At 39.1% G+C, this 15946-nt stretch overlaps 1 protein-coding gene across 6 annotated transcripts in view; it reads right to left on the reverse strand.

Annotated features, from left to right (window-relative positions):
• Positions 1-15946, reverse strand: part of LOC136403474 (NXPE family member 3-like) — a 172927-nt gene that overhangs the window by 39587 nt on the left and 117394 nt on the right. For 2 of the 6 annotated variants that reach the window (XM_066382235.1, XM_066382237.1), the window contains exon 2: positions 5709-5821. The exons of 1 other annotated variant lie outside the window; for it this stretch is intronic. In XM_066382235.1, coding sequence (XP_066238332.1) covers positions 5709-5777 — 69 coding nt within the window. In that variant the 5' untranslated portion in view covers positions 5778-5821. Of the gene's footprint in view, positions 1-5708; positions 6192-15681; positions 15717-15946 lie in introns of those variants that run through there. 3 more of the 6 variants (XM_066382238.1, XM_066382236.1, XM_066382234.1) reach the window with 3 other exon arrangements.

Below are 15946 nucleotides of genomic sequence, written 5' to 3' on the forward strand. Positions count from 1 at the left end.
AGTCAGATTGTCCTCTGTCACCTTCTATCTAGTTTTCTTTGTGCCTCTCCCCCTCCCCCCTCCCCCCCTCCCCATAACCACCACACTCCTATCAATGTCTCTTAGTTTCACTTTTATGTCTGTGGTCTCTGTTTTGATTGTTTGTGGACAGAACACTTACAGGATTGGCTCCTCTCTGGGCTGAAGAGGAGAAAGGTTGAACATCATAAAGTCTGGACTCAGATTAGTACTGTGTGATTCCTTGGAATGCTTGGCCCACACGGGCCAGTGGTGTCTTGGGAGAAAGTATAGCTGATAAGGCGTTTGGTCCTAATGGGGCCTGTTCAGAGTCCTTCCTCCTGGGTGGGGAGAATATCAGGGGAGCACTAAACTGGGAGATCACAAATCAGAATGACTTCTTGTCCATCCCTAACAAAGGGCAAAAACGTGCTGGTGAACATGTCCCATGTTCCCAGAACCACAGACTTTATTTTTTGCTTCCTGTCACTTGCAGCTTTGCCACCACACAAAGGATCCTGAAAATCTGAACTGACCAGTAGGAGTGGCCTAGAGTTATGTTACAGCAAATTTGAACAGCTTTGAGAGAGAAAGGCCAAAAATATCAGTTTAACATTAAAAGAATTACTAGGTGTGAGAGGTTACATGAAAGCTTATCTTACTATTCCTGAAATGTCATTACATGTTATATGTATTCTTTGGTATGTGAAAAATATTTGCTAATAGAAACAAATTTTATAAAAATTCTCTGGGCTTTGGAATGGTAACTCAGCTGGTTGGAGCATCATCCCGATTTGCCAAGGTTGTGGGTTCGATTCCCAGTCAGGGCACACACAAGAAGCAACCAATGACTGTACAACTAAGTGGAATAACAGGTGATGCTTCTCTCTCTCTTTCTCTCCTATACTTCTCTGTAAAATATCAATGAATAATTTTTTTAAAAGTTTAAAAATTATCTGCTTAATTTTACTTTAACCAAAGAGGAACTATAAAAAGAAAAATACAGTTTGACCCATGGAGGCACAGTAGATAAAGTGTCAGCCTGTAATGCTGAGGTCCCTAGTTCAAAACCCTTGGACCTGGTCAAGGCACACATGAGAGTTGATGCTTCCTGTTCCTACTCCCCTTCTCTCTCTCTCTCTCTCTCTCTCTCTCTCTCTCTCTCCTCTCTAAAATGAATAAGTAAAAAAAATTTTTTTTTAAAGTAAGAAAAATACATTCTGTCTAGATAGAAATGAAAAGAGAAAACTTCAGGAATAACATCTTTAAGGTGGCACGTAGGAAGCCCTGGACCTTCTTTCCCCCCATGAACACATGGATTCATCAACAACGCACAGACCAGTTTCCTTCGTAAGAAGTACAAAACTAACTGAGAGGCTTTGCACTCTAGGGCTAGGCAAACATGAAAACAGACTTACCAAAGCTGGGAGGAGATTCAGGACACCCCGTACTGCAATAAAATCAGGGAGAGGACCTCCAGTTCCCAGTTTCTATCAGCTCCAGTGCCCCAACGTTTCCATAAGTCTCCTCAGGGGACTGGTTTCTGGCCTGCTAGTTTTGCAGTGCTGACGAGACTAGCCCAGTCTAGCTGTGTGGGGAGAACAGGGACCACTAGGCTGGTCATCACCATAACTCCCTCCACCCCTCCGTTCACCTCAGCTCCCTATGCTGCTGAAAGAAGCCAGTCACAGAAAGACAAATATTACATGATTCCCTTTTTATGAAGTATCTAAAATCGTCAAATTTATGGAGTTGAAGAGTGGAATGCTGTTTGCCAGAGGCTAGAGAGAGGAAGAAATGGGCAATTATTAATTAACATGCACAAAATTTCAGTTGAGCAAGATAAACTCCACAGGTCTGCTGCACGACATTGAACCTAATATATGGCATTGCATATGTAAGAATTGTTAAGCAGATAGATCTCATGTTAAGTGTTCTTATCACAATGAAATAAAATTTAAAAATAAAAATATTTCTTGTAATCAAAAGACACTATTAGAATGAAAAGCAGGCATGACACAGAGCTGGAGAAGATACCTGCTCCATGTGCAATAAATGAAGGAGCTTGTATCCAGAATCTATCAAGAATTTCTACAAATTAGTAAGAAAAGAAAAATACCTCAATTAAAAATGGATGGAGCATACTTTAACAGCATTTCACCATAGAAGGAATTCAAATGACCAATAAATGTATGAATTTGTGCTCAGCTGAATTAGTTAGGAAAGGTATGTAAATTAAAACCACAATGAAATACCTCTCTGTAGTCAAAGAAAGGTGACTACTGTAAGACAATACCAATGTTAGTGAGGATATGAAGCAAGCAAATCTCTCATGTTGTGCTGGTGAGAACATAAATCGGGGAAATCACTGCACAACTGGCTGTATGTATTGAGGTTAACATATGCATACCTGAGGACCAAGCAGTTTAGCTCGTTGGTATATACCCAACAGAAAGGCATGCATATGTGCAGCAAGTAATAATTAAAATAGCTCCAATCTAAACAGAATCCAAATGGCCATCAATAATAGAATGGTAAGTGCATTGTCAATATATTGATACACTGGAGTACGAGCATGAAATAAAAATCAACAAAGAACAGCTTTACATTACAACATGGATGATTCTCACAAAAATAGAATGAAAGAAGACACACATAAAAGAGTACATAGTGTATAATTACATTTCTATAAAATGCAAAATCAGGTTAAAATAGGCAATAATATTTATAGTTGGAAAGAAGAGAGGGTGATAGTGACAGAGAAGGAGGCAAAAGAGAAAGCTTTTAAGGGTACCGGTAATTTTTATATCTTGCCTTGCAATAATTACACAGCTCTACTTTTTATTTAATTGAACATTTATGATTTATGTATTTTTATGTATTTTATAATTCAACTTTTTTAAAAAGTGGAAAGTTTTGACTGCTGCACCAGGATATCTAACTATCACACAGTGAAAACTTACTCTGGAAAAGAAATCAACACTTTTTTGGACCTGACTGGTTTTCAAGTGACAGGAGAAGGGATAGAGAGACTCCCACATATGCCCTGACCAGGATCCACCAGCAACCCCCACCCGGTGCCAAGGCTTGGACCAACTGAGCTCTATCCTCAGCACCCAGGACCGACACTTGAACCAATTGAGCCACTAGTGCTAGAAGGGAAGGGGAAGAGGTAGGGGGAGAGAAGGAGATGGCCACTTTTCACATGTGCCCTGACTGGGGATTGAATCTGGGACATCCGCATGCTGGGCCTATGTTCTATCCACTAAGTCAATTGACCAGGGCCTGGACCTGACTTTTAATGTGGATGAAAAAGGGGCCACATACTAAATGTGACAAGTTCAGGGAAGGACTCAATGTGGGCCATACAAACTCAGAGACTGAAAGGAATCACACAGTGAGACAGTATAATGACTTTGGCCAGGAATGAAAAAATACCCAGTGACCAGGAAGCTAAGTTAAGATGATGAAGCCAGAACAAACATCAATAAAAATGTGACTATCCCTCCATACTCTGTTCAAAACAGTTGCAGAATTTTATCTCTACTTTAACTGCTTGCTTTTTCTACCCTGACAAATTCCACAAACCTGCCTTTTCCAAAAAGCCTGTGTTTGGGTTTTTTTTTCATGCAAGCCCACTTTGTCTCCAGCTTATAAAAGCAGCCAAGCAGAGCCAGCCTCGACCCAGTTCGCAGGGGCTTCCTTTCTCCTGTGCTGCTTCCCTTGTGCTCAAGCATAAGCCTAACAAACATCTGTCTGGAAATTTCTCTGGAGTTTCCTCTTGGTTTCTATCTTGTGGAACCCAAGAACCCAACCAGTAACAATAAGATGGTCTGATCATCTGTAATAAACTTAAAAATTCTTAACTAAAAGGAAGTTGTGGTGGTGGGTAGTCACATCCTAGATCTGTAGCTTCCTTGACAAAGGTCAATCTTTACCTTAAGTAAAATAATACAACTTTGGAATGTCAAAGCAATCCTCTCTTTCAGGACCCCTTTTAAGAAGTAATCATTAATTGTTTCTCATTAGCGTCTTGATGGGGCAGAGGTCAGAGCTTAAGCTGAGCCAGTGACACCTTGCTTAAGCCAGTGACCTTTGGGCTGAAGTCAGTGACCATAGGATCATGTGAATGATCTCACACTCAAGCTGGTGACCCCACACTCAAGCTGGATGAGCCTGCACTCAAGCTGGCAATGTCGGGGTTTTGAACCTGTGACCTCAGTGTCCCAGGTGGATGCTCTATCTACTGCACCACCACCAGCCAGCCCAGATTGACCACTTTTAAGAGAAACCAGAAATTCGTATTTTCAAATGAGAGCTCCTGTTGTTTAAATACCAACAACCCATTTAATTGTTTTAAATATAAATTGAGACTGACGAGTGATGGTGTTGCAGTGGATAGAGTGTCAATCTGGGAACTGAGGTCCCAGGTTCTAAACCCCAAGGTCATCAGCTTGACTGCAGTTCATCCAGCTTGAGCACAAGGCTCACTAGCTTAAGCGTGGGTCTCCAGCTTAAGCATGAGATCATCAAAATGGCCCCATGGTCTCTGGCTTGTGCCCAAAGGTCACTGGCTCAGCTGGAGCCCCCTAGGTCAAGACACATACAAGAAGCAATCAATGAACAACTAAAGTGATGCAACTAGGTGTTGATGCTTCTTATTTCTCTCACTTCCTGTCTCTCTCTCACTAAAAACAACAACAACAACAAAACAAATCAAAACAAAACTCCCGGCCCTGGCTGGTTGGCTCAGTGGTAGAGTGTCGGCCTGGCGTGCAGAAGTCCCGGGTTCGATTCCTGGCCAGGGCACACAGGAGAAGTGCCCATCTGCTTCTCCACCCCTCCCCCTCTCCTTCCTCTCTGTCTCTCTCTTCCCCTCCAGCAGCTGAGGCTCCATTGGAGCAAAGATGGCCTGGGCGCTGGGGATGGCTCCTTGGCCTCTGCCCCAGGTGCTAGAGTGGCTCTGGGTGCGGCATAGCGATGCCCCGGAGGGGCAGAGCATTGCCCCCTGGTGGGCAGAGCGTCGCCCCCTGGTGGGCATGCCAGGTGGATCCCGGTCTGCGCGTGCGGGAGTCTGTCTGACTGTCTCTCCCCGTTTCTAGCTTCAGAAAAATACAAAAAACAAACAAACAAACAAAACAAAACAAAACTCCCAGAAACATGAGTTGAAACAAGTCAAACAAATGTTATCTATAGCTACATTAAGTCTCAGAAACCCAGTACAACCCATGTACTAACAGGCATTCTTAGCTTCTTGTCACAGCGAAGTTGCCCAAAACATCACTAAGGTCACTCCAGCCAATTGCCCACTCTCTTTCAGACAGAGAATGTTTTCCTGACTCTGCCTCTTTTTCTCTGTGCTAAGAAGCAGAACTGGATACCACAGACTTGTTCTCTTTCTCTTACACTGTGGCAGAAAGGGTGAGAAGGCTAAGAATGATGTGAATTGCTTTTTTTTTTCCTCCACTGGGATTTCCCTGAAACAATCTCTTCTGAGTTTGTTTCTAATTCCCTAATAGACCCCAACACCCAACTCTTCTTAAGGAGGACATTCCACCCTCGCAATTGCTGCCTCTGGAATCACACAGGGACAGATGAAAGGAGATTGAGAGCTCCCTCAGTCCCCTCTCCTAGAGTAAGACAGTAATCAGTTCAAACTTGAGGTTGCTTAAGGAGAGAACAAGATAGGGCAGAGCAAGGGCAGTACTCACCCAAATGAGAAAGATTGATGCCACAATCAGAATCTTGTATCCCTTGCATTGCTCCATAAACAGACCCATGGCAGCATAGACTCTTCTCTGAAATATCCAGTATGAACCAGGAACTTAGGTGCATAAAAAAATAAAACACTAACAATCATAAAACAATAAAAGTTTATTTTGGTCTTTGAAATTACTAAGTTCATTCTTGTAACTTTCCAAGAGAGGTGCATGTTCTGCCTGATACTTCAAAGTCTTCCAGACTCTTTTTCTCTCAAAATTCATCTTTCTAAGTTCCAAGCTTATAGTGGAATAATCCATTGCATGACCTTGGATGGGAACACAGCCGACAAGAAAAGAATGTTTTGCCAAGAGAATTGTTTTTGTGACTCGAAGGTGGGTCACTGAAACAGGTCTATTTGACTGAAGGCAGTTGCTGGGTTTTCTTCTCAGTAAAACATTCTCATGAGCTTTCTGTTTTCTTCAAGGCTATCCCTTGAGATAAAAGAAAGAAATGTTGTGGGAACCATAGAAGCAATAGCAGTTAATGCCTTTTGATATTGTATTGTTATTAAGCTCTCATGTAGATGTATTCCATGTATCTTTAAGTAAAGGTTATGCTTGATGCTATGCCAATTTCTAAGTAAACAAGCTTTTTGAAATCTTGTGAATAAAAATAGGACGCAGCACGAACTCGGCACCATTTGCCTGAGCGAGCAAGTGGTCCTTTGCTAGTTCACGAATATTTCGTCTGCTGATCTCTCTCTCTGTGCCCCCGACTCACAATAACATTTGGCGCCTACCATGGGGCCTTAAGAAGAGATTAAGAAGGGGCGAAACCGAAAGGGTAAATTGGACGCAGTGTGTACGCAAAACTTTTGGGAATAACTAGCAAAGTCATGGGGAATTCCCATTCATTATTAGATGACTAAGTATAAGTTTTAAAATCCCTTTTAAAGGGATCTGGAATTCAAATAAAAGACAAGGAATTATTATGTCTTCTAAATGCTATTCAGAAACATTGTTATTGGTATACTCCTGAACATCGTAATCAATTGAATTTGAATGTTTAGCAACAAGTAGGAAAATATTTACACTACACTCATCAGCATGGAGATCTGCTTGGTGCTGAAATGTCGGCTGCTTATAATCTTATTGCTAAACCCTTGGCCCTTTGCAATCAGATGGAGATTCTGTTAAAGACTTGAGTGAGGTTATTTATAATGAGCCTAAAGGATTTGATTCAGCACAGAATGAACAGAATGATGATTTGGACAATACTGTCTCTGCTTCTGAGGTTACTGATCATTTTAATGAAATTCAGTCATCCACAGGCTTTTATTTCTCTTTGCCAAAAAGTGAGGGAGCCCCAATAGATGATGTTGCCTGTCTAAAACATTTATTAAATTAATTACAACTTACACTAGAACAACAGAAGATTGGAAATCAGTATACTGTTTATCCTGTTCAAAAGCAAAATACATGTGAGACTACAGCTCCTCCAATTCAAGGTCAAGAATTAATCGGTTTTGGCAGGGGAAGGATTTTTCAATTCCCTGAAATCTCTGAAATGCAACAGGCACTTGTGTATCATGATGATTTAGAATCTAATTCTAGTAATTTTTCTGCATCTATTTTTCCAATTATTCGACAGCCCTTCCCTCCTAATGCTCAAAGTCCTGGGAGAGGCCATAATGTTCAATTTGAACAAATTGAATTTACTTTCTTAAAGCTAGTCAAACAATCTGTTACTATGTATGGACCTCAGTTCCCATATGTTCAAGGCCTTATCTCTTGCTACTGTAATGATCATTTAATGATTACTTTGGATTGGGATTTATTTGCTAGTACGATTTTGGAATCGGGACAATATTTACAATTCAAGTCTTGGTGGAGAGAGGAGGCTCTTCGAATATCTCACATAAACACCAGAAATAATCCTCCGGGAGCTACTTTTGAAATGCTTATCAGCGCTGGCGCTAATGCAGCTGTGGGACAACAAACTGGGTATATTGATGCTGTTATAGCTCAGATTAGATCTGCTTGTCTTAAAGCCTAGATGCAAATCACTGGAGTTGAAGACAAGGGAGAAAAGCTTGCAGCTTTACATCAGTTGGTACAAACTCAATTAGAATTAGGACATATAGAAGAATCATGAAGTCCTTAGAATTCTTTAGTCTTTGTAATAATAATAAATAAATAAATAAATAAATACACACACACACACACACACACACACACACACACACACACTGATTTTCTTTGGTGTTTTAGCTACAGTCTTCTGAGCTATCATTTTGTTTCTTTCTTATTCTTTGCCTGGAAACTGAGGCAGGGGACATGTGTTGGATCTGACTATAGAAAATATCCCAGCAGCTGCCAAGAGAATTTCCTTGGGGAAATTTTGTTTAGTCCCATCCATCATCAGTCCCTCTAGCAGAAAATGCCCTGATTAAAATCAGGCAGGCATCTTTCTAGACTGACTGCTCTGAAATCCAGAGCAGTTTCTCTTTGGTTTGTCTGGTCTGGTTTGTTTGATTCTAACTTTTGTTTAGTTTTTGTTTGATGTTGTCTAAAATGTGATTTTTAAGGCCTGATTTAAGTGTTTATATGCAAAAATTAAAAATGCTGGCTTCTATATTGAAAAAAAGTTTTATCCATATATTTTTTGCTTTAAAATTAGAAGTTATAAGGAATGCTCATTTAAATTTAAATTGAATGGAATATGGATCCTTAAGACTTGCTAATTTGGTTAATACATTGTAAGGTATATTCAAAGTTTGAAATCAAATAAGAATTCAAGTATTAGGATTAATTAAAGTTATATTTTATACTTGTGTTTCTGTGTTGAAAATCGTCTTGTTTGTGTGTAAAAATATGCTCAAATCTGTAAAACTAAGGAATTAAGTAAAATTAAGTCATTTTAAAAATTTATCTCAAGCTGCTTCAGGCAGTTGGCTGCTTGTAAGGCCGCATCCTGAAAAAAGAGGCACAGAGAAAAGCAGGAATTTAGTTCCTCTGATGTCCTATAATAGACTTAACAATACAGAAGACTTTTAGATATAGACACTGATGCATCTCTTACTGCTAAACAACATTATTTTTCTTTTTAGCCCACTTAGGCAGTAGTCACTAAGCTACAAGGCTTAGGGAAAGTCCCTAACAAAGCTCTAAGATCTTTTTTACAATAGGAAAATAACAAGGGTCATTTGGCCTCTGATAAAAAAAAAAAATTTATCTTATAAATAATTAAAAGAGCAACTTTTTAAATTACAGTCTAAACTTTCTGACAAGGAGTTTTTTATACTCACTATGACCAAATTTCTGTCAAAGCTCTTAAAGAGTTAAAAACAACTTGCTCCCAGTATAGAACTAACTGTCTTTATATGCAGGAACTATTCTCCTTCATAGACTCTGAATGTTTTGTCTCAAAAAATTTAGAAATGTTAGCTTGGACTGTTCTTTCAAAAGCGAAAGAGTTACAATTTATGACTTAATAGAAGAATCAGGCTTGTATTCAAGCTAATTAGAATGCTAATGCTAACCCTCTTATTAATATTACACAAGATGAACTTTTTAGATCGACAGTTTGCTAATTTACAACAGCGATGTAGGCAATATATAGGAGTGAGGATTTGCTCTTATCTCCACAAATACGGGAGACCAGTAGATACCTTCCAGAAGATTGAAGCCTTGGCATAAGTCAGAAATAGAAAAAAAGGAGGTTTGACAATTAAATAAACTTACCCAGAAGGCAAAAAATGTTTTAATTAAGACTAAAACTTCAAAAACATCTTTAACTCTGTTTCTAACAATGCTAGTTGTTATGTCTATGACAATAAGCAGAACTAACTATTCTTACTAAGTTTATATTACTTCCACAAGCAATGTTGAATAGCCCAACACTGTATCAACATTATGTAAATCAGCCTTTAGAAAAAATTTGTCAGAAATATCCTCAATCTTTAATAATCCATTATATAGATGACATATTAATAGCTTGTGAAAATAATGCTGAACTTTCAGTCATCCTTAAAGATACTTCTGAAACCTTAAATCAGTATAGTTTAATTATAGCTGAAGACAAAATTCAAACACCCTGTCCTATTAACATTGTTACTGATTCACAATATGTAGACTATGACCAAATATAGTTAAACGTATAGAAACTGTTTATATTTCAATTGATAGTTCTAGACTGCACAAATTGTTTCAAGAGTTACAACTTCTGTTGTAAAAACAAAATTCACCTGTCTATGTAACTCATATTTGTTCTCATACAGCTTTACCAGGACCTATGTCTACTACAAATAATAAAGTTAATCAATTACTCATTAAATCAATAGAAATAGCTACTAAATTTCATACAAAGACTCATACAAATAGAAAAGGTTTAATGCAAAAATTTTAAATGACCAGGCAAGAAGCTTGGAATATTGTTAGAAATTGTCCTCAGTATAGTATTATAAATGCTCCTCCATTAACAAGAGGAATGAATCTTAGAGGACAACACAGTAATAACCTGTAACAAATAGATATTACTCATATTTCTTCTTTTAGAAAACTATCTTATATACAGTTTTATTGATATTTACTCTTTCTTTCAATAGGTCACACCTCTGCCTAGAGAAAAGGCTGATTGTGTCATTCAACATCTTATTGAAGCTTTTAATGTTATAGGCATTCCTAAAGCAATTAAAACTGACAATAGTCCTGCCTATACATCTGCTAAATTTTAACAATTCTTAGCATTTTAGAATATTAAACATACTACTAGTTCAATAATTGGTATTATTTGGTAAATAAATTTGATCCTATAATCCACAAGGACAAGCGATTATTGAACGCAGTAATTGCACTCTGAAAAATATGTGACTTAAACAAAAATGAGAGAGAAGGAAGATTATCTCCTAGACTTATGTTATACAAAACTTTATTTACTTTAAATTTTTTAAATACAAGAGAAGATAATTTGACTGCTGCAGACAGACATTGGACAAAACATAACAGTTCTAAGATTAATCAACCTGTGCATTATAAAAATGAGTTGGATCAATAGGTACCTAGTGTAGTGCAACATTGGGGAGGAAGAGAGTTTGCTTGTGTCATTGCAGAATCCGGTGAAGTCTTTTGGATTCCTGCTCACAGAATTAAACTAACAACACGAATAAGAACAACAGACTCTTTCAATATCTGCCTATTGCTGAGATGGAAGGAATGAATTTCGAAAGAAGAACCTTAAAGGTGCTGCTGCTTGGTATTGAAAAGTCTAAAATACCAAGTTAGGATCAACTTAAAAAGCTGACCTTTAATGGTAAAAAGATGCTACAAGCTACTAGAAAAGAAGAAAATGCTACTAACCTGTTTTTAGCAATGATTGCTTTGGTAACAATTCTGGTAAGGAGAGCTGAAAATTTTAGTTATTAGGCATATGTCCCTAATCCTCCATTAAGTAGAGCTATTCATTAGGAAGATAATGCCTTTCCTATTTTTGTTAATGACTCTAACTGGCTTCCAGGACCTTTTAATGATAGAGGTCTCTTAGCACCTTCGGAAGAAGGCATAAAATTAGAAAATTATACAACAGGAGTTGAGGGATTACCTATATGTATAAGACATGAGCCACATTGTTTTATAAATAGAAGCTCAAGCTTGGCTCTCTATTGTCAAAAATAACAATAAAGGAGAAGGAAAAAGATGTTTGTTACAAGGATACGGATTTAAAAGTAATACATCTGTACATGAAATGTCATAGATTAAAGCTCTCATAGTTCTGCCCAAGTTAAAGGGCAGGGTGCTGATTTAAGGTGGCATAATAATAATGGTTTAATTACAGCTGGTGGCCAAAGTAATCATACTATCATACAGTATGGAGGAGGGATGTCACCTCGAGCTCCTTACATATAAAATTTGTTCCTATACAATATCATTTGTGGAAAGTAGCCAAAGCACTTAAACATATGTCAGCATAGAAAGGAAAAACCTGGAGAAATTATTTTTTAATCATATTATGTTAATTTTTAAGAAGAATGAAACACATTTCATATCTGCTTGTGTTAGATTGCCTTATATGTTTATTATAGGTGAAACCAAATAGATAGCTGAAAAGTATTCAATAACTTGCAATAAGTGTGCTTTTTATACATGTATTAACTCTTCTATTCTTTTTAATGAAAATAGTCAAAGTCTTTACATTTTAAGAACCCGAACAGAAGTCTGGATTCCAGTACAGATGCATCGGATGTGGCAGGGTTCCCCTTCCATGATGCTATTAAAACATCTTATTAAGTCCTTGAAGTGAACCAAGAGACTAGTTGGACTGAGTATCACCATCATTATAGGACTAATAGCTGTAACCACCACAGCTGCTGTATCTGGAGTTCCATTACAGCAAAGTATACAGACTGTGGACCTTGTACAAAAATGGCATGAAGATTCTGAACAACCGTGGACTTCTCAATAACGTATAGATAGTAACATTAATACTAAAGTTAATGATTTAGAACAAATTATGATTATGTTAAGAGATCAAATTGTTAGCCTGCAAAGAAAAATTAAGCTAAGATGTGATTAGAATGTAACTACCTTTTGTGTTACCCCTATTCCTTAAAATTATACTTATTTCCCTTAGGAAAATGTTAAAAAGCATTTGTTAAATCATGATAATATAACTAAAGAAATCATTAAATTACAAAGACATATTCATGAAGCTTTTCAAAAAAAATAAAAATTCTAACAGGTCAACCTATATTGAAGGAATTAATGGATAATTTATCACAATTAAATCCTATTGAATATATTAAAGGATTTTGGGGATCCACTGTGGAACTTTTTATTTTTATTTATTCTTTTTTTTTTTTTTTTAGAGAGGAGAGAGAGAGGGCGAGAGAGAGACAGAGAGAGAGAAGGGGGGAGGAGCTGGAAGCATCAACTCCCATATGTGCCTTGACCAGGCAAGCCCAGGGTTTCGAACCGGCGACCTCAGCATTTCCAGGTCGACGCTTTATCCACTGTGCCACCACAGATCAGGCCTGTGGGACTTTTTATAATAGTATTAATTCTATGTTTTCTATGTTTACTTTTATATATAGTCTGTCAATGAATCAAAGCAAGAGAAATAAGGGATGAATGACAGAAGGCTGTGTTTTCTGTAATGCTTCATAACATTCAGCATAAACAAAAAAATGGGAAATATAGTGGAATAATCCATTGCATGACCTTGAATGGGAACACAGCCAACAAGAAAAGAATGTTTTGCCAAGAGAATTGTTTTGTGATTTGAAGGTGAGTCACTGAAACAAGTCTATGTGACCGAAAGCGGTTGCTAGACTCTCTTCTCAGTAAAACATTCTCATAAGCTTTTACTACTTCCTTCAAGGCTATTCCTTGCGATAAAGAGAGGAATGTTGTGGGAACCATAGAAACAATAACAGTTAATGCTTTTTGATATTGTATTGTTATTAAGCTATCATGCAGATGTATTCCATGTATCTTTAAGTAAAGGTTATGCTTGATGCTATGCCAATTTCTAAGTAAACGAGCTTTTTGAAATCTTGTGAATAAAAATAGGACACAGTGTGAACTCGTCACCATTTGCCTGAGTGAGCAGTGGTCCTTTGCTAGTTCATGAATATTTCATCTACTGATTTCTCTCTCTGTACCCCTGACTCACAACAACAGTTAGTACAAGAGGCAGACAAATTAACTTTACGACAAGACTTAAAGGTGCAGGTGCCATATGCTGTAGTGACTCTGATAAATGCAAAAGGCTCTTATTGGCTCACCATGCCTGCCTCCCTAAATGTCAGAACACATCCTGAGGCAAAGAGGGCCTCTACTCTTCCCTATCACAAGGCCACCATGGCCCCTCTCATCCCATGGGCCCTGGACCTTGTGCCCAAATACTCTGAAGGGAAATAAAAAAGGAGAGGGGCAAAAGAACTAAAAGATGGCTGGATACAACTGCCATATGGTAGAGTTGTAGTTCCCCATTTTTTAGGACTGGACCAGCAGTAGTCCTGGCACTGCACATGGCCACTCATTTAGGACAAAAAATAGACAGAAAAACTGCTAAGGAGATATTTCTACATCCCTCTCCTAGTAACTCTGGCCGAGGAAGTCAGCTTCCCAGCCTGCCAACAGAACAGTGCAAGACAAGGACCCTCAGTGACCCCTGGTATCCAGTCTTATGGGGCAACACCCTTTGAAGATGTGCAAGTGGATTTCACAGAAATGCCCTAAAGGCAAGGCTGCTGGTACTTATTGGTGCTAGTATGCACCTACTCAGGATGGGAAGAAGTCTACCCTACCCAGACTGAAAAGGCCAGAGAAGTAACAAAAGCGTTGCTTAAAAAAGTCATTCCAAGTTTTGGAATGCCACTTCAGATAGGCTCTAACAAAGGCCCCTCCCTTTGTGGCTAAAGTAGTACAAGAGACAGCTCAGGCCTTAGGCATCACTCAGAAACTTTACAAGGCATACAGGCCTCAGAGTTTGGGGAAGGTGGAACGCACAAAAAGAACCTAAAAGTTAGGACTTAACAAGTTATGTCAGGAAGCAGGTCTCAAATGACTGCAAGACCTACCTTCAATATTGTTTAAAATCCGGTGCACTCCATCCAAAAACACCAGATATTCACCTTATGGGGTATTATATAAGGCCTCCCTCAATATTATGTAGCTTGCCAGGGACACCTCCCGTCTCCCCAGGAGCTGGGAGAGACAGAGCTACACAGGCAGTTAGAGGCTTTGGGCAAAGTGGCCACAACCATTTCCAACTGGATGTTAGAAAGGGCTCCAATCAGTCTGTTTGCTCACGTTCATTCATTTTCCCCTGGAGATCAAGTGTGGGTCAAAGATTGGAATCAGCTCCCCTCTGGCCCAAGTGGAAGGGACCCTACACTGTAATCCTGACCACTCCTATCACTACCAAGGTAGAAGACATACCTGCCTGGATTCACCACAGCTGGCTAAAGCCGGCAATCCCTATGGAGATACCTTTGTGGACAGCAGAGATGAACCCTGCCAACCCTTGTAAGCTGACATTAAAAAGAACATGCCCTGCTCCAGCTACAAACTGGAAGCTGGCTGGTCAATGCACAGCTGAAGTCTGAGGAACCTCATTGTGGGGCTCCTTATAATCAGACTGTAGGAGAGGGGGGAAAATCAGGGCAGAGGACTGTAAATTATGTCTATGTCACCAAAGAAGGCCAGAGAGTTTCCACCACTCTGCTATTCTACAGTTTCTATGAGTATAAAAAAACTTAAAAAGAGACCTATACTGCCTGACCACGCAGTGGCACAGTGGATAGAGCATCTTACTGGGCCACAGAGGACCCAGGTTCAAACCCCAAGATCGCTGGTTTGAGCACAGCCTCATCCGGCTTGAGTGCGTGCTCACTAGCTTGAGCATGGCATCTCTGGCTCAAGAATGAGATCATAGACATGACCCCATGGTAGCTGGCTTGAGCCCAACCTTGCTGGCTTAAGCAAGGGGTCATTTGCTCTACTGTAGCCCCACCCCACTTCCAACAAGGCACATATGAAAGCAATCAAAGAACAACTAAGGAGCTGCAATGAAGAATTGATGCTTCTCATCTCTCTCCCTTCCTGTCTGTCTGTCCCTATCTGTTCCTCTCTCTGTCTCTCTCTCTCTCTCTTCCTCTCTGTCACACACACACAAAAAGGACCTGTACATATAATCAGACCCAATATTCACTAGGTGCCCAGGAAATAACCAGCCCTATATTTGTTATAACCCTACAGATCCCCCCACCCACTATCAATAGTGTTTGAAGTAAAAGTAACAGTAACATGGTAAGGAAAATAGATAGACCAAGAATAGCCCAAACTAGGGTCAAAGGAAACCCTGGTTAGGTTACACTAAGGTTTAATACATGTACAGCTGTAAGTCATTCAGTCAGAGGGTGTAGGTCCTTCAGCTGGAAGAAGAGCTATATATAAGAAGAAATAGCTCATTTTTACTCACCACTACCAAGCTCTTCTTCAGAGTCCAGATGAAAATAATGAGAATCCAGTATGAAAGAAAATTCTGGAGTGTCAAAGGAGGGAATGAGGGAAGAAGGGAGAAAGGGCTAAGTTTGAAAAGTAACAAACCACAGCTGTGCAGCCCTTTATCAGCTCTCTGAAATAACTTGCAACACAAGCAAGAAAAATGGGGTATGTGAATAGTCAAGGACAAACGAACAAAGCCTCCTCTCAGACTCTTTCCCCTCCCAGAGACACAAGGGACT

The sequence above is a fragment of the Saccopteryx leptura genome, chromosome 4 (genome assembly GCF_036850995.1).
Source record: "Saccopteryx leptura isolate mSacLep1 chromosome 4, mSacLep1_pri_phased_curated, whole genome shotgun sequence".
Classification (NCBI taxonomy): Eukaryota; Metazoa; Chordata; class Mammalia; order Chiroptera; family Emballonuridae; genus Saccopteryx; species Saccopteryx leptura.